This window comes from Pteropus medius, unplaced genomic scaffold, assembly GCF_902729225.1.
Source record: "Pteropus medius unplaced genomic scaffold, Ma_sr-lr_union100, whole genome shotgun sequence".
Lineage (NCBI taxonomy): Eukaryota > Metazoa > Chordata > Mammalia > Chiroptera > Pteropodidae > Pteropus > Pteropus medius.
Genome location: NW_024355990.1, coordinates 2,906,219 through 2,920,501, shown reverse-complemented (window position 1 = coordinate 2,920,501; position 14,283 = coordinate 2,906,219). Strand labels below are relative to the sequence as shown.

Sequence of the window (14,283 nt, the reverse complement as noted above, 5' to 3'; positions counted from 1 at the left end):
AGGGGGGGACCGGGAGGGGCGGGGCGGGGCGGGGCGGGGGCCATGAGCTCCTCCCAGCTGCGCCGGGGCCCCTGTGCAGATCCGCGGCGGAGAGGCCCCTAGGTGTGTGTGCTTCCAAATCAGCTTTTCTATGGTACTTATCGCCCGCCCCTGTGTGCTTATTTATCTCCTGGCTCTGGGCCCCAGGTCCAGCCAGGGCTGGCGGCCCTGTGCCCTCAGGCCGGTTGCCTTGGCAACGCCCCTTTGTTAGGCACCAGCATCCCCAAATGTCAAACTGTTTTCAGCGGGTCAGACCTGGTTCCCTCCTGGCTTTCGCCTTCTCCTTTTCGATTCCAGTTACCTCTGCCCAAGTTGCAAACTCCCTCGTCTCCATGGGGACGTAGGAGGGCTGCCTCTCTTTTTCCGTCCCAAACATCTGTCTCTATAAACAGTTGTGCGCGGCACCTCCTCCTTCTGGGCCTGGGTTTGGGCTTCAGGAGGAAGTGCTTTGTTTATCCAGAGGGGTCGGTTTCCTTGCTCCTCTGGGGTTGGCCAGCGTGGGATGGCTGCAGCCCTGGACTCTGGGAGCCCCGGGCAGGCGGGTGGCCGGTGCTCACGCGGCTCCTCTGGGGCCAGGGCCTGGTGGGAGGGGCGGCCGCTCTGCACAGTTGTGTGTGTGGTCCACCTGGGCTCTGCTTTGCTGGCCGGGTTGCCTCAGACGGGCTACCTAACCTCTCTCGAGCCTCTGTTTCCTCTTCTGTAAAGTGGGGATTCTAACAGCGCCTCCCTAACAGACTTGTCGAGCGGGTAAAAAGCCGGGCTTCACGGTGTCAGGTGCAGTTGGTGGCGCTCTCTCCAGAAAGCGCTCGTGTTTCAGAAGTTACTACTGTTCTCAGCCCCACTCAGGAGAACTGCAAGATGTTGACTGGCCCAAGACTCAGTCAGAAGAGGGTCCCGCCCAAGATGCAAACCCAGACACCTTCCGATCCATCAGGACCTCCATCCCAACCCCGGGTCTTCAGTTTGCAGACCGAAGCACTCGGATCAAGTGACTTCCTCGTCCGCTTGAAACTTTGATTTTTTTCCAGGAAGAGGGTGGAGCGAGCTCAGAAGTTAGCGGGGTTTTGCCGAGAGCCAGGGACCGGGATGCGTGGTGTATGGGTGAGGAGGCAGGAACAGGGACTCCAGTGACTCCGATCCCTGGCTGACGGACATGAGAATGGGGCCACCTTGGAGAGCCCATCCTGGGCCCACACGGCGTCAGGGCCGGCATCACTCCCACAGGCCTCACCAGCCTGACTCCCAACTCCAAGTGCAGCGCCCTGACTGCAGGTGATCGAAGGAAACAGCCACGCTCACGGGGGAGGGGCAGCGTGGGCTTCGGAGCAGGGAGAACTGGGTCTGAATCCCGCTAATTACCGGCCTCGGGCGAGCCGACCTCTCTGGGACTCGGTTATCTCAGCTGTGGAATGGGTGGCAAGGAATAGTATCTGCCGGACAGGACAGGGGGACTGACAAGGGGCTCGGGGCTTAGCCCGGGGGGCGGGTGGCTCCAGCAACCAAGAGGACATTATTACTGCTGTGACAATTCGGTTGGCTCGGGATGACAGGAGACTGTGCTCCCCGGTCCCTGGACACTGGCCACCTAGGGATTTGGGGTCTCCACGCGGCATGAGCACAGTATAAGGAGGGCAGAAGCAAGGGCAATGTGGGAGCAGTAAGGCTTGGGGGGAAGGGGTTGCTGGGCGGGGCTGAGGGAGCGGTGACCAAGAACCCAGCCCTGGAAGGCAGGGGACAGGACCACAGCGAGCTGAGGCTCCAACCTCAGCGTGTGCTCCCTGGTCTCATCGGACTTCACTTAGAAAACACAAATGGAAAGGTAAAATTATTAAGCATTCATTCGGTTTTCTTTCTGAGTTGCGGTTGACGGTATTATATTAGTGACAGATGTACAGCATAGTAGTTAGACATTTACGTAATTCACGAGGTGACCCCCCTGTAAGTCTGGCGCCCACCCGGCACCATGCACGGCGACCACGATGCTATTTACTGTATCGCCCACCCTGTACTTTCCATCCCGAGGGCGGGCTTGGTTCTGAGCGCGGGGCCCGAGGATGCGATGTGACTGACTCCTGTCTCCTGGGATGTCTTCCAAGAGACCGGATAAAATGGACCTGAGCACAGATGGGGAGAGAGGGAGGAAGAGAAAACGAAATAGTAAAATGTCAACATTTGGGGTATCTTGGTGAAGGGTGTACGGGAATTCTTTGTAGTATTTTTGTAACTTTTCTGTAAGCCTGCAATTATTTCAAAATTAAAACTTGGGGTTTTTTGTTTTGTTTTGTTTTGAAGGAGATGATAGGATTATTATTGCCGGGGATGGGGGAACACCGGTGAAGAGCCAGTTCTGCCGGCGGTGGGTGGCGGCTGCTCGGAGGGCTCCAGGTTCTGCTGGAGACCCTGTGGCCACGGGAGTGACCAGCGTGACACCACAGAGCCAGCACCTCCACTCCGGCCACCAGCTTTCCGGCCTTGTGGCCAATCTTTCCCTTTGGGGGGCCAGTGACTCAACCACGGGTTCCATGTGGCAGGAAGTGGGTACAGTGACTCACCCGGTGGCTCTGAACCCTCTGTGCTGGAGGCTGGGATAGCAGCTGAGGCCGCAGGCCAGAGATGGCCCCCGAAGAGCGGGATATGCACCCCACGATCTAAGCCCAGGGAGTGCTGCTCCGGAGGACGGGGGCCCGGAGCACACGGCTGGAGCGGGCCGTCACCCACCCTCGGTCCAGCTGATGTGCCCTCGGGCAGCTCTGCGGAGTCGTCTGGCTGTCTGCGGGCACGTGTTCCATGCTGCACACTGCTTAAGAATTCCCCGCCGTCGGCAGAGCCGGCAGCCGCTGCCAAGGTCCCTGACTCGGCTGGCTGTCCCGAGCTGTGCCTTCGCTGGGGGCCTTGTTAGCACTCAGCAGATGGCCCGGAGGCTTTGTTCCTGGGGGTCCAGCAGGTTTAGGCTGAAGCTCCATGGCATTTTTTTCCTGCCTTGACGATCGGTGCTGGGAACTTGCCTTCTCTCTCATCGGAGGGTTGGACACCAGCACCGAGTAAGTGAACAAACGTTGCTTCAGGGCCCCCCATTCTCCTGCCAGGACGCCCTGACCTCTCCAGCTTCCCCTCTGGCTAAGGGCTGGAGTCGCTCGCTTCAAAGTTAAGGCATGTTCACATTTATGGGCGGGGGCAGTGTTTGTACATCCATTGTGTCCATTTATCCGCATAAGAGGAAAACCGAGGCTCAGAGAGGTTGAGGAACCTGCCTGAGGCCACACAGCACCGAATCTGGATTTGAAATCTGATTCGAGGGTCCACCGCCCTTATCCCACCTTGTGATGGGCTGTGCATGCTCCCCTATTTTTTGCGTGTCTACCCTTTGTCTCCCCAGCTCCATGGTGAATCCAGAAGGGTTGACTGGGAGGATGGCTTCCTCATATTCTAAAGCCTCCTGGCACCCAGCAGTCCCTGACACACGGAGGTGCTCAGGCGTGACTTTGCGGGCAGACCGAGTGTCCCGTCCAAGGTGGCTCTGAGCACAGCACCGGCCCTCTGCAGCAAGCCCCGCCCGCTCCCACCCCACACCCGGCAGTCTCCTGCCTGAGATCTTGTCCCCTTGTCTGAGAAGGCGGGCAGACCCCGCTCTGCCCAGGCCACCTGGCGCCGGCTGCCACGTCCAGGGCTCCGCACTGAGAGCCGCGTGGTCTCTCTCTGGCCTCCGCTTTGCCCTCCTGGCCTCTGACTCCCCGATCTGCTCCCGACTTTCCCTCTCCCAAGTGTTTCTCTTTGTTCTTCCTTTTCCCTCTCGATGTCCCTTCCGGTGCCCGCTTTCCCTCCTTCCCTGGACCTTGTTCCCACTTGATGTTGTCATCAGACTGCCGTCATTCCTGCCACAGCCAGTCCGCCAGGGCCGGCTTGCCCAGAGCCACTCCTGCACAAGAGCCCCGTCGTCTGTCTCAGCTTCTAAATGGTCACTTTCTACTTCCTTGGTACAAACACAGGCCCGGAGGAGGTGCTTCCACTGGGTTGGAAGGGGACCCTGGGGTCGTCTGGTCCAGCCTCTCTCGTGGTCAGCTGACCTCTGCTGAAGCGAAGATGGCTCAGGGCCGCCCACAGACCCGCACTGCTGCGTGGACAGCGGGTGGGCTCTTGGACGAGATGGCGAGATGGCGCTGTGAGGATCTGACTCAGATGAACGCTGTTTTCCTTTTCCATTGTATTGAGTTGATGTCAGCCTCCTGGCAACGTCCCCGGTCCTTTGATCTGGGGGAAGACATCCCTCGGTGACTGTCAACTAGCTGGTGAAGCTCATCACGCCCTTTCTCCTCTCAGGGAAAGTCCCGCCCCTCGTGGAATGTGAGTTTCAGACCTTAACTGTCCACCTCCCACTGATGCCCTCCAGTCTACTGACACGTCTCTCTGAGGACCAGGGACACGGTGGCGTTCTGGTGTCCCACGGAATCCAAGCATTAACTCACCTGCGCTCATCTGACACCTCCATGCCTTCCTTCCCAGGCCCCCAGTCCTGGAGTGCCTGGGGCATCTGATTCAGGATTCTATATTTGATCCTATTCAATTTCATCCGTGTCTTTCGACCTGTTGTTCCAGCCCGGCATCAGTTTTGAATCCAGATGAGTTGGATTCACCCGCACCGCCCTCCTGTTTTGTTGTATCTGGAGATCTGGTCACATGCCTTCATGGTTTCCACGCAAGTCATTGATGAAAATGTTGAACAGGACTTTGTCTGGGCCAGAGCCTTGTGGTACATCTCCAGAGACTTGCCTCCTGCTGGGCTTTGCTTACTAGTCAAAAGCTCTTTGGTTTCTTTGGTTTTTTTTGTTTGTTTGTTTGTTTGTTTTTACCTGCTACAACCTAATTGTTGTAGGTCATAGGCTTCTTTTCACCTGTCTTCCGTAAGCTCATCACAGCAAGTCGAATGTTTCGATAGAATCAAATTATTCTGTATCCTAAGTATGTCTATGATCGACAATACTGGCAAAGAAGAAAGGACTCATTCTGGCCTGAATTGCTAATAATAATAAGTTTAAATTTTTTTTATCCTCCAGATAGTCCGTATTCATTTTATTAAAATTCGACAATATGGATCAATGAAAAAGAATTTTAAAACATTCTAAATCCCCCTATGCACAGATAAGCACCTCATACATTTTGGTATATATTTCTACCAGTTTCTAAAAACATCTAGAAGTACATACACCCCTATGGCCATGCTACCCTGAACACGCCGGATCCCCTCTGATCTCGGAAGCTAAGCAGGGTCTGGCCTGGTTAGTACTTGGATGGGAGACCACTTAGGAAGACCAGGTGCTGTAGGCATTAAAAAAAAAAAAAGATGTAAAAAAGAAAAAATAGAAGTACACATGCCCCAAAACTCATCAAAAATGCAATCAGTCCAGAATACTCTTTCATTATCTGCTTTTTTCACCAACCGATATTTTGTGAATATCTTCACATAGGAGTAAATGTATGGCTACATAAGCTACTTTCATTATAAGGACATATCCTATTCAACAGATCCTGTATTATCGGATTCCAAGTTTTTGCCTTTTTAAACATTGTTATATATACCTATTATGACATGCCTGGCTCCTTCTTCAAAATACGTTCACAAATTATAGCCTGTGAACTTTCTGAATGTCCCTCAGATCCCCAAAGGGTTTGATCTGTGCTTCTCTGATAGACATATTTTCCGTAACGATAATTATATCCTATCATCTTCCTGCTTGTAACTGCTAAGATCTTTTAGGGAACTGTCCACCCCAATTTAAGATGTCGCCCTTATGGCTAACACAGTAGCTTGCTCTTAGAAACGCTCCATAAATATTTGTTGACTAAGGGCATGAATAAATGAATTTGTTTAATGATTCATTCCAGAGTTCTGCTGGTGATTAATATCATACTCGCTGGTTTCCAGTTTCTCAAGCCTGGTTTCTGCCCCACGGGAGCCTGGTTTGCCCGTCTTCCTGTCCCTCTCTCAATCTTGGGGATGACAGAAAGATGACACCAAGCCAAGGGTGCACACTTCCTCCTGTCCCAGGATGGCGTTGCCCTGGGCTGACACTTGAGTTGACTCAGAGCCTCCCACCCAGTCTCATTGTCTCCCAGAAGGGTGCCAAGGCCTCTGCCCCACAGGGCCTTGGAGAAATGGACAGACTTTGGGGCAGACCAGTACACAGTAGGTGCTCAATAAAGTCAGTATTCATTCTCTTTTCTGTATTTTGACAGAATGCGGTCTTCTCGTCCGCTCCTGCCTTCTTCCCTTCCTTCCTTCCTCCCTCTTCTCCCCTCATCTTTTTGAAACGTGACCTCAGCTCCTAAAAGTTCCTGGTACTTTATTTAGTACCTCCTCCCCGACCCCCACCACCAAGGTTCTTATAGAGATCTTTTGCAATTGGATTGTCCAAACTGTGGGTTCCCCCACCCTCGGCTTATCATTTTCCTTGACCCATTCTCACACTTAGAACCTATACGTTTGTTGTTGTTTTTTTTTTTTTTTGGCCAGAGTTCCCTGAACTTTTTGAAAAAATATCCCCTAAAGTCTAGGGTGCCCATCTGATAATTCCCGATATCTCTTTCCCTAGCTGTGATAAACACACAGGGAATCACCCTGCGTGAAAAGTGAGGCCACAGTGAAATCCCTTTCCTGGGGTTCAAACATCAGACTCTTCCCTGGAATAAAGATCACGGCCACCATCCCCACCACCTATGTGATCCCTAAACTCAGCCCAAGATTCATCGATGATGCTCTGCCTGGCACCGTAAGAGGTTGACGTGCTAAGTGATGCAGTCCACAGAGTCTACAGAGCATCTACTACGTGACTGTGAACCAGGGGAGAGAAAAGGTGAACGAGACTCGAAGAGCTCGGACTCTAACGGCTAAGAGTTTAGGGTTTTAAAATGGAGAGTTTCCAATCTGAGATAAAGGCACGTTAAGACGGAGCGGGTGAAACTGGAGAGAGATTTTTTTTAAGAACTTTAAAACTGTGTGTCTTCCTGTTTCTTCATTGGGAAGAAGTGACTCCCAGCCATCCCATCCATTAAACGAATACATATTAACAAAAAAAAAAAAAAAAACACGGGCTAAGAGCCTGTCATGTGCACAGCTGGACATACAGCGAGTCCTTTCTCAGGGGACTGATCTCTGCCCCTTGAGAAAGAATAAAACGGAGGGGACACCAAGGTCAGAGGGCAATGCCCGGCCCTGGCCAGTGGGAGTCACCTCGAGTTTCACTTGAGGGGCTCAGGCTTAGGTCGCCGAGAGTGGAAATCTCTGGAAAAACCCTAACACCCCTGTTGCAACATTCTAGGAAAATGGCCGTCTCTTGAATAAGGGTGGATCGGCCAGGGGAAGGTTTGGGGCAGTCAGCACTGTCCCACGGCCACTTGTTCCCACCCTTTGGTTCCCCAGTGATGCTCCAGCTACCGTGCAGGGGGCATGGGGAAGAGGGGATGGTGCTCTGGTCTGGAATTTCAATGAGACATATGCAAATGGCCAGTGGGCCCTTTGGAGGAAGTTGTGAGGGGAGCCAGCCGTGGCCAGCTCGGTGTCTATAAGCCGCAAAGCAGAAGTGAGAGTAGCGACATTTCCCAGTTCTCCCTCCCCCTTTTCCCTCCCTTTCTCACTCTGCCCCACCCCACACCCCACGTGGGTCCCCCCTTTCTTCTCTCTCAGAAATGAGACCTGTGACTTCTCCCCAATGACCCTAGTCTGAGAAAATATCCGTCTTTAAAGGAAACTAGATGTATAAGGCTCTCTTCAGCCCCAGAATTGAGGACTCTTGGGGCGCCCAGTGGGGCTGTTGAGCCGGCGAGAGTTAGAGGAAGGGAACAGCCTCCCATGAGCACCTGCTATGTCTCAGACCCCAAATCCAAGTCTCTCACGCTGTCCTCGCCAGAGCCCTCACTTAACAGACCGTAACAGGGGCCTTCGGTGAGTCCAACCCAGCCTGCCGAGTGCCCAAGCCTTCTGGTGCCACTGTCCCCTGGGCTGTAAGCCCCCAAGGTTGGGCAGATCCTATCCTTCCAGGACGCCGGGACACTGTTCATTTCAGCGGCAGCTCTGGCCTCCGACACGGACATACAGCCGAGAAACACCGCCCCGGCCGCCGAGTTTGGACGGAACAAGTATGGATTCCCTGCAACTTTTACTTCTAATTAATCGTCAATTGATTACCCTCTCACTCACAGAGGCTGCGAAGGCTCTAGCCTCTCTGTCAGGAAGCAAGCTATCTATCGACAAGTGGGTCAAAGCGTTGGTGGCTGTTACTTATTCATGAACCAGGGCGTTGGCACAGCTGGATTTCCCCGCACCTGTTCCATCTGGTGCTGAGTCGGAAGGAAAGGGCCCTGGGGAGAAAGTGCTTTCCTCACTCACTCTTCCTGGGCCTGCGTGTGAACCACACTTCTCTCGCTCACTGGCTCGCTCGGTCTCACCGGCTTTCCGTCCCAGGGTCCCAGGTTCGGTGGTTTTTGGCCTGGCCTTTTACCCATTTCCTACAGTGTCAACTCTGGCCAACCCGAGGTGTAAACAAAACAACGTGGCATCAGTTAAGGAATCGGCAGTGAATTGTAGAGCATATATATATATATATATATATATATATATATATACACACACACACACATATATATATATATATATACGCATATATTTTNAGATTCGAGTGCTTCCCAGTGACGAAAGCTCGAGAAGTGTTGGGTAAATGACCAGCTGTGTTCAAAACGCCTCGCAGAGAGCGGGCAAGGGCCAGCGGAGTTTCCGCCTCTTCCCTTCCCTCAGCGGGTCGCGGACACTCTCCTAGGAAACCTGTTGCCCTGGAGGGGGAGGTTTGGGTTAGGTAGCCGTAGAGGTTGCATTCCGATGGCGACGCATGTGTTTTGTCTTCTGATACAAGAGAATGTGGGGCAGACCGCAAATAATTCTTATCCTGGTTCACAGGTGGGAGAATAGGTCCCTGAGGCGTCCAGCAATCGGTGCTGAGGTCACAGAGGAAGCTCAAGGAGACCAAGGTGGCATGTGCAGACAGCCAAAGCTTGTCCATCAAGCGGAGGCCACCCATGGAAGCGGTCACTCCCTCTGGTAGGGGACGAGATCCAGGGGCAGCTGGAACCCATTACCGTCAGAAAAGTTTGCTGGAGAGGGCATAAAAAAGTCCCGAGAGGCTGGAGTTTGGCGTCCTAAGTGTGATGTCAAATGTGACAGTTAACAACTTTCATTTAATGACCACTTGGGGGGCACTCACCAGATGCCGGATGACAGGGACTCACCATTGAGCCGTGTGGACACATGGGAGAGGGGTTACAGTCAAGAAGGCCAGGCAAATGGGACAAGTGGGGACAAAGGCTATGCCCAGACAAGCATGGGGTGCTAAGAAAGCCGCCCCAGACAGCGAGGCGGGAGCAGAGGGCGAAGAGGCTCGAGTGCCAGCCCCTGAATTGTGGGCACTGGACGGAGGAGCTCCGTGGCCACAGGCTCTGGACACTGTCAGTAACCTGGCACCGGAGAACGTTCCCAGCCTAGGGATGGACCCGGGTCTGGCCTAAAAGGGGAGAGCACTGGGCACGGCCTGGGAGGAAGGTGGGGCGGGAGCCCTGCCCTAGAGTGCCCTCTGTCCCGGCCGCGCACCCTGACGGGAAGCCCGGGGGCCGCAGCTGCTCTGGCGGCCCGGCCCAGAATAGCCTCCCTTCCGGGCAGGGCGGCCCTGGCCCTCAGCGCCAGCGCCCGAAATAGGGCTCGGTCCCGAGGCCCGCGGGCGGCGGGCGCGAGGGGCCGCCCCGGCTCCGGGATGCACCGGGGAGCGGGGACCCAGGCGCGCGGCCGGGATGGGGTGCGGGGACCGGGGACCGGGGACCGGGGAGGGGCGCAGGCTGTGTGATTCAGGCCCTGGAGCCGGGGAGAGGGCAGGGCGTAGGGTGGAGGGTCGGAGCGCAAGCGGGGGGGACCCGGGCTCGGGGACTCGGGCTCGGGGACCTGGCGCAGGCGCACCGCGGGGCCGGGGGGCCGGGATCCCGGGCGCGGGGCCAGCCCGAGGCGTCGGGCGGGGCACTGACCTCACGGCCTGCGAGGAACCCCGCCGGGGGCGGCCCTGCTGATGGAAGGGCTGAGGAATTCGCAGCTGGCGGCGCGGTGGGGCGGGTGCGTGTGTGTTCCCTTCCCCTCCTCACGTCGCCGGGAGAGGAGCGGTTGCTATGGACACAGATGGGCCGGGGGGGATCCAGGCGCTCCGGTTGCGCAGGCCGCGCGCGGCGCCCCCCGCGCGAGGGAGGCGTCCAGAGACTCCCGCGGGGGGCGGCCCCCACGGACCCCCACCCCGACCCCGGCCCGCACCACAGCCCGCTCCCTCCCGGCCTGTGGAAATTAGTGTCGCCGCCCTGGAGCCAGGTGGTCCTGGGGTACGCTGCGTGCGTCCGCACAGGCTCCCCGCTGTACCCTCCGTGGACGCTGAGGCTGAGCTAGTCTGAAAGGTGCCTGACCCCACACTCTGCCGGTGCAGCCGCCACCCTGCGCCGCCCTTCGCCCCACACGCTAACCTCCCAGCCTCAGGTTCCCCACCTATTAACCAGTGATTAGTCACATCTACCATGCAGGGTTGTTACAATTAAAATAGAATAATTACGTCATATGGCCTATGCTCTATAAATGGGATCCCCTTCTCCCCTCTCCCCACCCCTTCCTCCATGGGGTCAGTAAGGCCTTATGTGCTCCCCTGTGTCTGGACCTGGAGCTGCCCTTCGGCAACACCCTTGCCGGGGCCCCTCCCGCTCCCCACAGGGTTACCTTGGAACCCGCCTCACACAGAGGATGGTCCAACTTGCTGTCGGAACCTGCAGGAATCCTGGGCGGAGGTCCAAGAATATTAGTGGAGGGTCCAGCCTGGCTGGAGTGAGTCAGCCTCTCCTGAACGTTAGTCGCTGCTTCAGCGGCCCTTTGCAGCTCTGCGGGGTAGCTGCCAGGACCAGGCAGTGGGAGAAATCGCTGGGAAGACCAGCATGCCCTGAGGGTGGGGTTGAGAGCTGGCCAGGACGCCAGGCTGGGAGGGGGCTCTGATCCCCCTTCTCCTCTATGGGAACCAAGGTGCAGACTGGACTGGGAACCATGGTACCCCATGTGAGGAAGGGCGGGCCTGGCTTACTGTAACTGCCTGGCTGAAAGCCTGATTGTCCTGTGGTTGGACAGGCCAGCCAGAGAGGGGCCCTGGTGTAACCGAGAGCCCGCTGATGGGTGTGAGAAGTGGAGGCAGGGCCTCCCTGCCTTCCCAGTAGACCAGGTGGGGCTGCCTGGTGGTGGCTGGATTTCAGCTCTCTCCCCTAGGCAGGTCAGGCCACTGCTCAAATGCCAGGTCACTTGCGAGAATAAAATCTGTCCAAGGGGCATCGGAGCAGCCGGTGCTGACGGAGTGCTTACTGTGTGGATGTTTGCTCACTGAAGTCACAACTCTAGGACGTGGGACAGTTACATGCCCATTGTACAGACAGGGAGCAGATTTAGAGACCTACCCGGGTCTCCTAACTGTGAGGAGGTCTCCTAATGGCCCTCTGGCCTCCTGAATGTGGCCTGGAAGAGCAGCGGACCTGACCGGAGGCCCAGCTGACAGCCCAGGTGCCTGAGCCCCTCCCCCCTCAGCAGCTGCTTGCTCGGTACTCAGCTGACTTCCTGGTCTTGGAAGTGCAGCTGCAGGCATTTGCTGGGGCAGGGCGGTCCCCTTCCTGTGGTTCAGGTAAGAGCAAAACCCCAAGCCTTTTTGGCATCTTCTCTCTCTCTTTTCTTGGGCTCTGGAGGTCACACCTGGGTACCCCAGAGAGCCTTTCGGGCCAGAGGTTTTGTCCCGAGTCCCTGGCTACGGGCGAGAGGCAAGGTGGGCAGCAAAGGGGCTGCAGGCCCTAGGTGAAGAGGCGAGGACCTGAGCTAAAGGCCACCTGCAGGCTTTCTCCCTCGGCCTCTTCTCTGACGATGATGAGGACGTAGCCCCGAAAAATGCTGTGAGAACATCCCTTGACTTCATTTCCCAGCTCTCCCCAGCCCCAGGGTCTGGATTGCACAGGAACAGCTGAGAGATAAAGGCCGCCGTGTGCGCATGTCCACTGCACCATCAGACACCCAGGGCTTTGCAAAAGGCTGGCTGTCGGGCATCCCTGGACTTTTCTCTAGGTGACATTGCCAAGGATCTGTGGCACTCACCAGATTTCCCACGCCCACCCTCATGGCTCTACCTCCCTCTCTCTTGCCTGTGGCCGCGCAGAATAAGCTTTCCAGAGGATGCTCTTTCCCGTGTGAAGAGTCATCTGAGGTCGCTAAGGCTGCTGCTTTTCACCAGAGAAATGCAGGAAGCATCCTTACAGCTAAATGAGGCCACATCTGTGGAGGACCAGGCCACGCCAGCAGGCTACAGGCATATGCTCTCTCCCCAAGGGGCACTGCATTTGGACGTGCAGCCTGCCTCTCAGCCCTGCACTCGGCTAGGCCATCCGCTGGGCTCCACCCATGGGCGCCTTTTCAGCCTGTCCTTTGCTCAGGGTGTCTTTAACGAAGCATTAAGGGACATTCCACTTGTCCCTTTGCCCAAGAGCAAAGAGGAACACATTCCTCAGGCTCTGTGTGGAAGATATGGGAAGAAGAAGTGTTCTTTATTTGAGATCCCACAGGACCAGCCAGCAGTACTGGGTTGGATAGTGTCCCCCCAAATTCACGTCCACATGGAACCGCAACGTGTGACCTTATTTGTAAACAGCGTCTTTGTAGATGTGATTAGAGAAGATGAGGTCACATGGCTGAGGTTGGGCCTTAATCCAATGACTGGTGTCTTTACAAGAAGAGAGAAATCTGGACTCAGACGCACAGGGAAGACAGCTACGTGCAGACGGAGGCGGAGATTGCAGTGATGTGTCTTGAAGCCAAGGAACACTGAGGATCGCCGGCGACCCCCAAAAGCTGGGAAGAAGCAGGGAGGGAGCATGACCCTGCCGACACCTTGATTTTGGACTTTCCGGCCTCCAGAACTGTGAGAAAATCAGTTTCTGTCGTTTTAGACCACCCATCGTGCGGTCCTTCAGATGGCAGTCCTAGGACACTCACACGGCCACCAAATGTCAAACAGAGGGCAGCTGAGGAAAACAAGAAGGAAACGCAGCAGGCACATAAAGCGAAGGCTTGGACGAGGCCAAGGAAGAGACAGGAAGGAATGCTTCCTCTCACCCGGGACAGGAAGCCATGGAACTCGTGGCCGAGTCTTGCCAGTTGCCACGTTGCGGCTAGCAGCAGTGTGTGGGGCTGGATGTCAGGGGAGTGGGAGGTGTTTGAATCTTGCTAGTCCCGGGGAGACCCTTCTAACAACAATAATCTTGAGACGTAGCCTTGTCTCAACCTCACGACAACCCATGAAGCAGGTTTCGTTGAGATCCCCAGGTATAGATGGGGAACGAAGGCGAGGCCGTTAGGTACCTGCCCCAGGTCATTCATTGGAAAGCACCGATCTGGGACACGTGCCCGGCTCTCCTGCCCCACGGCTGGCACTCTGCCCTCCACCAGTCGGAGCTCCTCGGTAGGGTCGGCAGATGCTGGCCACGGGCAAGGACGCTGCAGCCTGCTGCCTGGGTTTGGATGCTCGATCTGTTTCTGGTGAGTTGCGTGACCTTGGGCAAGTCACCTTATTGCATCTCTGGTCCACAGTTCCCCCCCATTAAAAAAATCGGGACGATGATAAGACCGCACTCATGGGTTGCTGGAGAAGGGAATGAGTTCAAATGTTTCAAGTGCTCGGAATAGTCCTTGGCACGTCGGAAGCACAACCATAAAAGTGTGAAATAAATGGAACACGCTGGCTGAGGTCTCTTTTCCTCCAGAAGGCGGCTGCGGGATGGCGAACCTGTCTTATTCTTACTCCACAGGCCAGGGGAAGACCAATAACGACAGCGTTCTCATGGGGTCCTTATTTGTTTTCCATAGAACTCTCCAGAAACCAGCAAAGAGGGCCCGTGAGACCAGGGAGCAGAGTTCCCCCCACCTCCTTGGCAGGCTGGTTTACTTGCTTGAATCCTGCCTTCAAGGCCATGAGCACCTTTAGATCCTAGTCCAGGCCCGTGTTCCCCTCCCAGACGAGAGCTCGGACCCCTGCCATCACCTCCACCCTGAATCCCGGCCAGTCATCCCTCCGGTTAGCTGTTGCTCATGTGGCGACCTAGACCGGGGTGATTCACCATCATGCATCACCCCACGGACAGATCACTCACAGTGTACATCAG

At 55.8% G+C, this 14,283-nt stretch overlaps 1 protein-coding gene, 2 long non-coding RNA genes and 1 pseudogene across 9 annotated transcripts in view; 2 read left to right on the top strand and 2 right to left on the bottom strand.

The window, feature by feature from the left end:
* LOC120600082 (uncharacterized) overlaps window positions 1-4,538 on the top strand; it is a 10,154-nt gene extending 5,616 nt beyond the window's left edge. For 5 of the 6 annotated variants that reach the window (XR_005652090.1, XR_005652089.1, XR_005652093.1 and 2 more), the window contains exon 5: window positions 876-2,311. This is a non-coding gene — a long non-coding RNA (uncharacterized LOC120600082). Of the gene's footprint in view, window positions 1-875; window positions 3,081-4,356 lie in introns of those variants that run through there. The other variant, XR_005652091.1, reaches the window with a different exon arrangement.
* LOC120600081 (uncharacterized) lies at window positions 1,901-4,641 on the bottom strand. The gene is made up of 3 exons (XM_039859322.1): window positions 4,503-4,641; window positions 2,592-4,287; window positions 1,901-2,153 (listed from the first exon to the last, which is right to left on the bottom strand). The coding sequence occupies exons 1-2, from the start codon at window positions 4,510-4,512 to the stop codon at window positions 3,269-3,271; spliced, it is 1,029 nt and encodes a 342-aa protein (XP_039715256.1). The 5' UTR covers window positions 4,513-4,641; the 3' UTR covers window positions 1,901-2,153; window positions 2,592-3,268.
* Window positions 4,642-5,242: 601 nt separating this feature from the next.
* On the top strand, window positions 5,243-5,361 carry LOC120600508 (uncharacterized; annotated as a pseudogene).
* Window positions 5,362-8,706: 3,345 nt separating this feature from the next.
* LOC120600070 (uncharacterized) lies at window positions 8,707-11,386 on the bottom strand. 2 transcript variants are annotated; one of them, XR_005652085.1, is made up of 3 exons: window positions 10,823-11,386; window positions 10,096-10,231; window positions 8,707-9,222 (listed from the first exon to the last, which is right to left on the bottom strand). It is a non-coding gene; the product is annotated as an uncharacterized LOC120600070 (long non-coding RNA). The 2 variants fall into 2 exon arrangements; XR_005652084.1 differs by having other exon boundaries at window positions 8,707-9,177; window positions 10,823-11,351.
* Window positions 11,387-14,283: the final 2,897 nt, after the last annotated feature.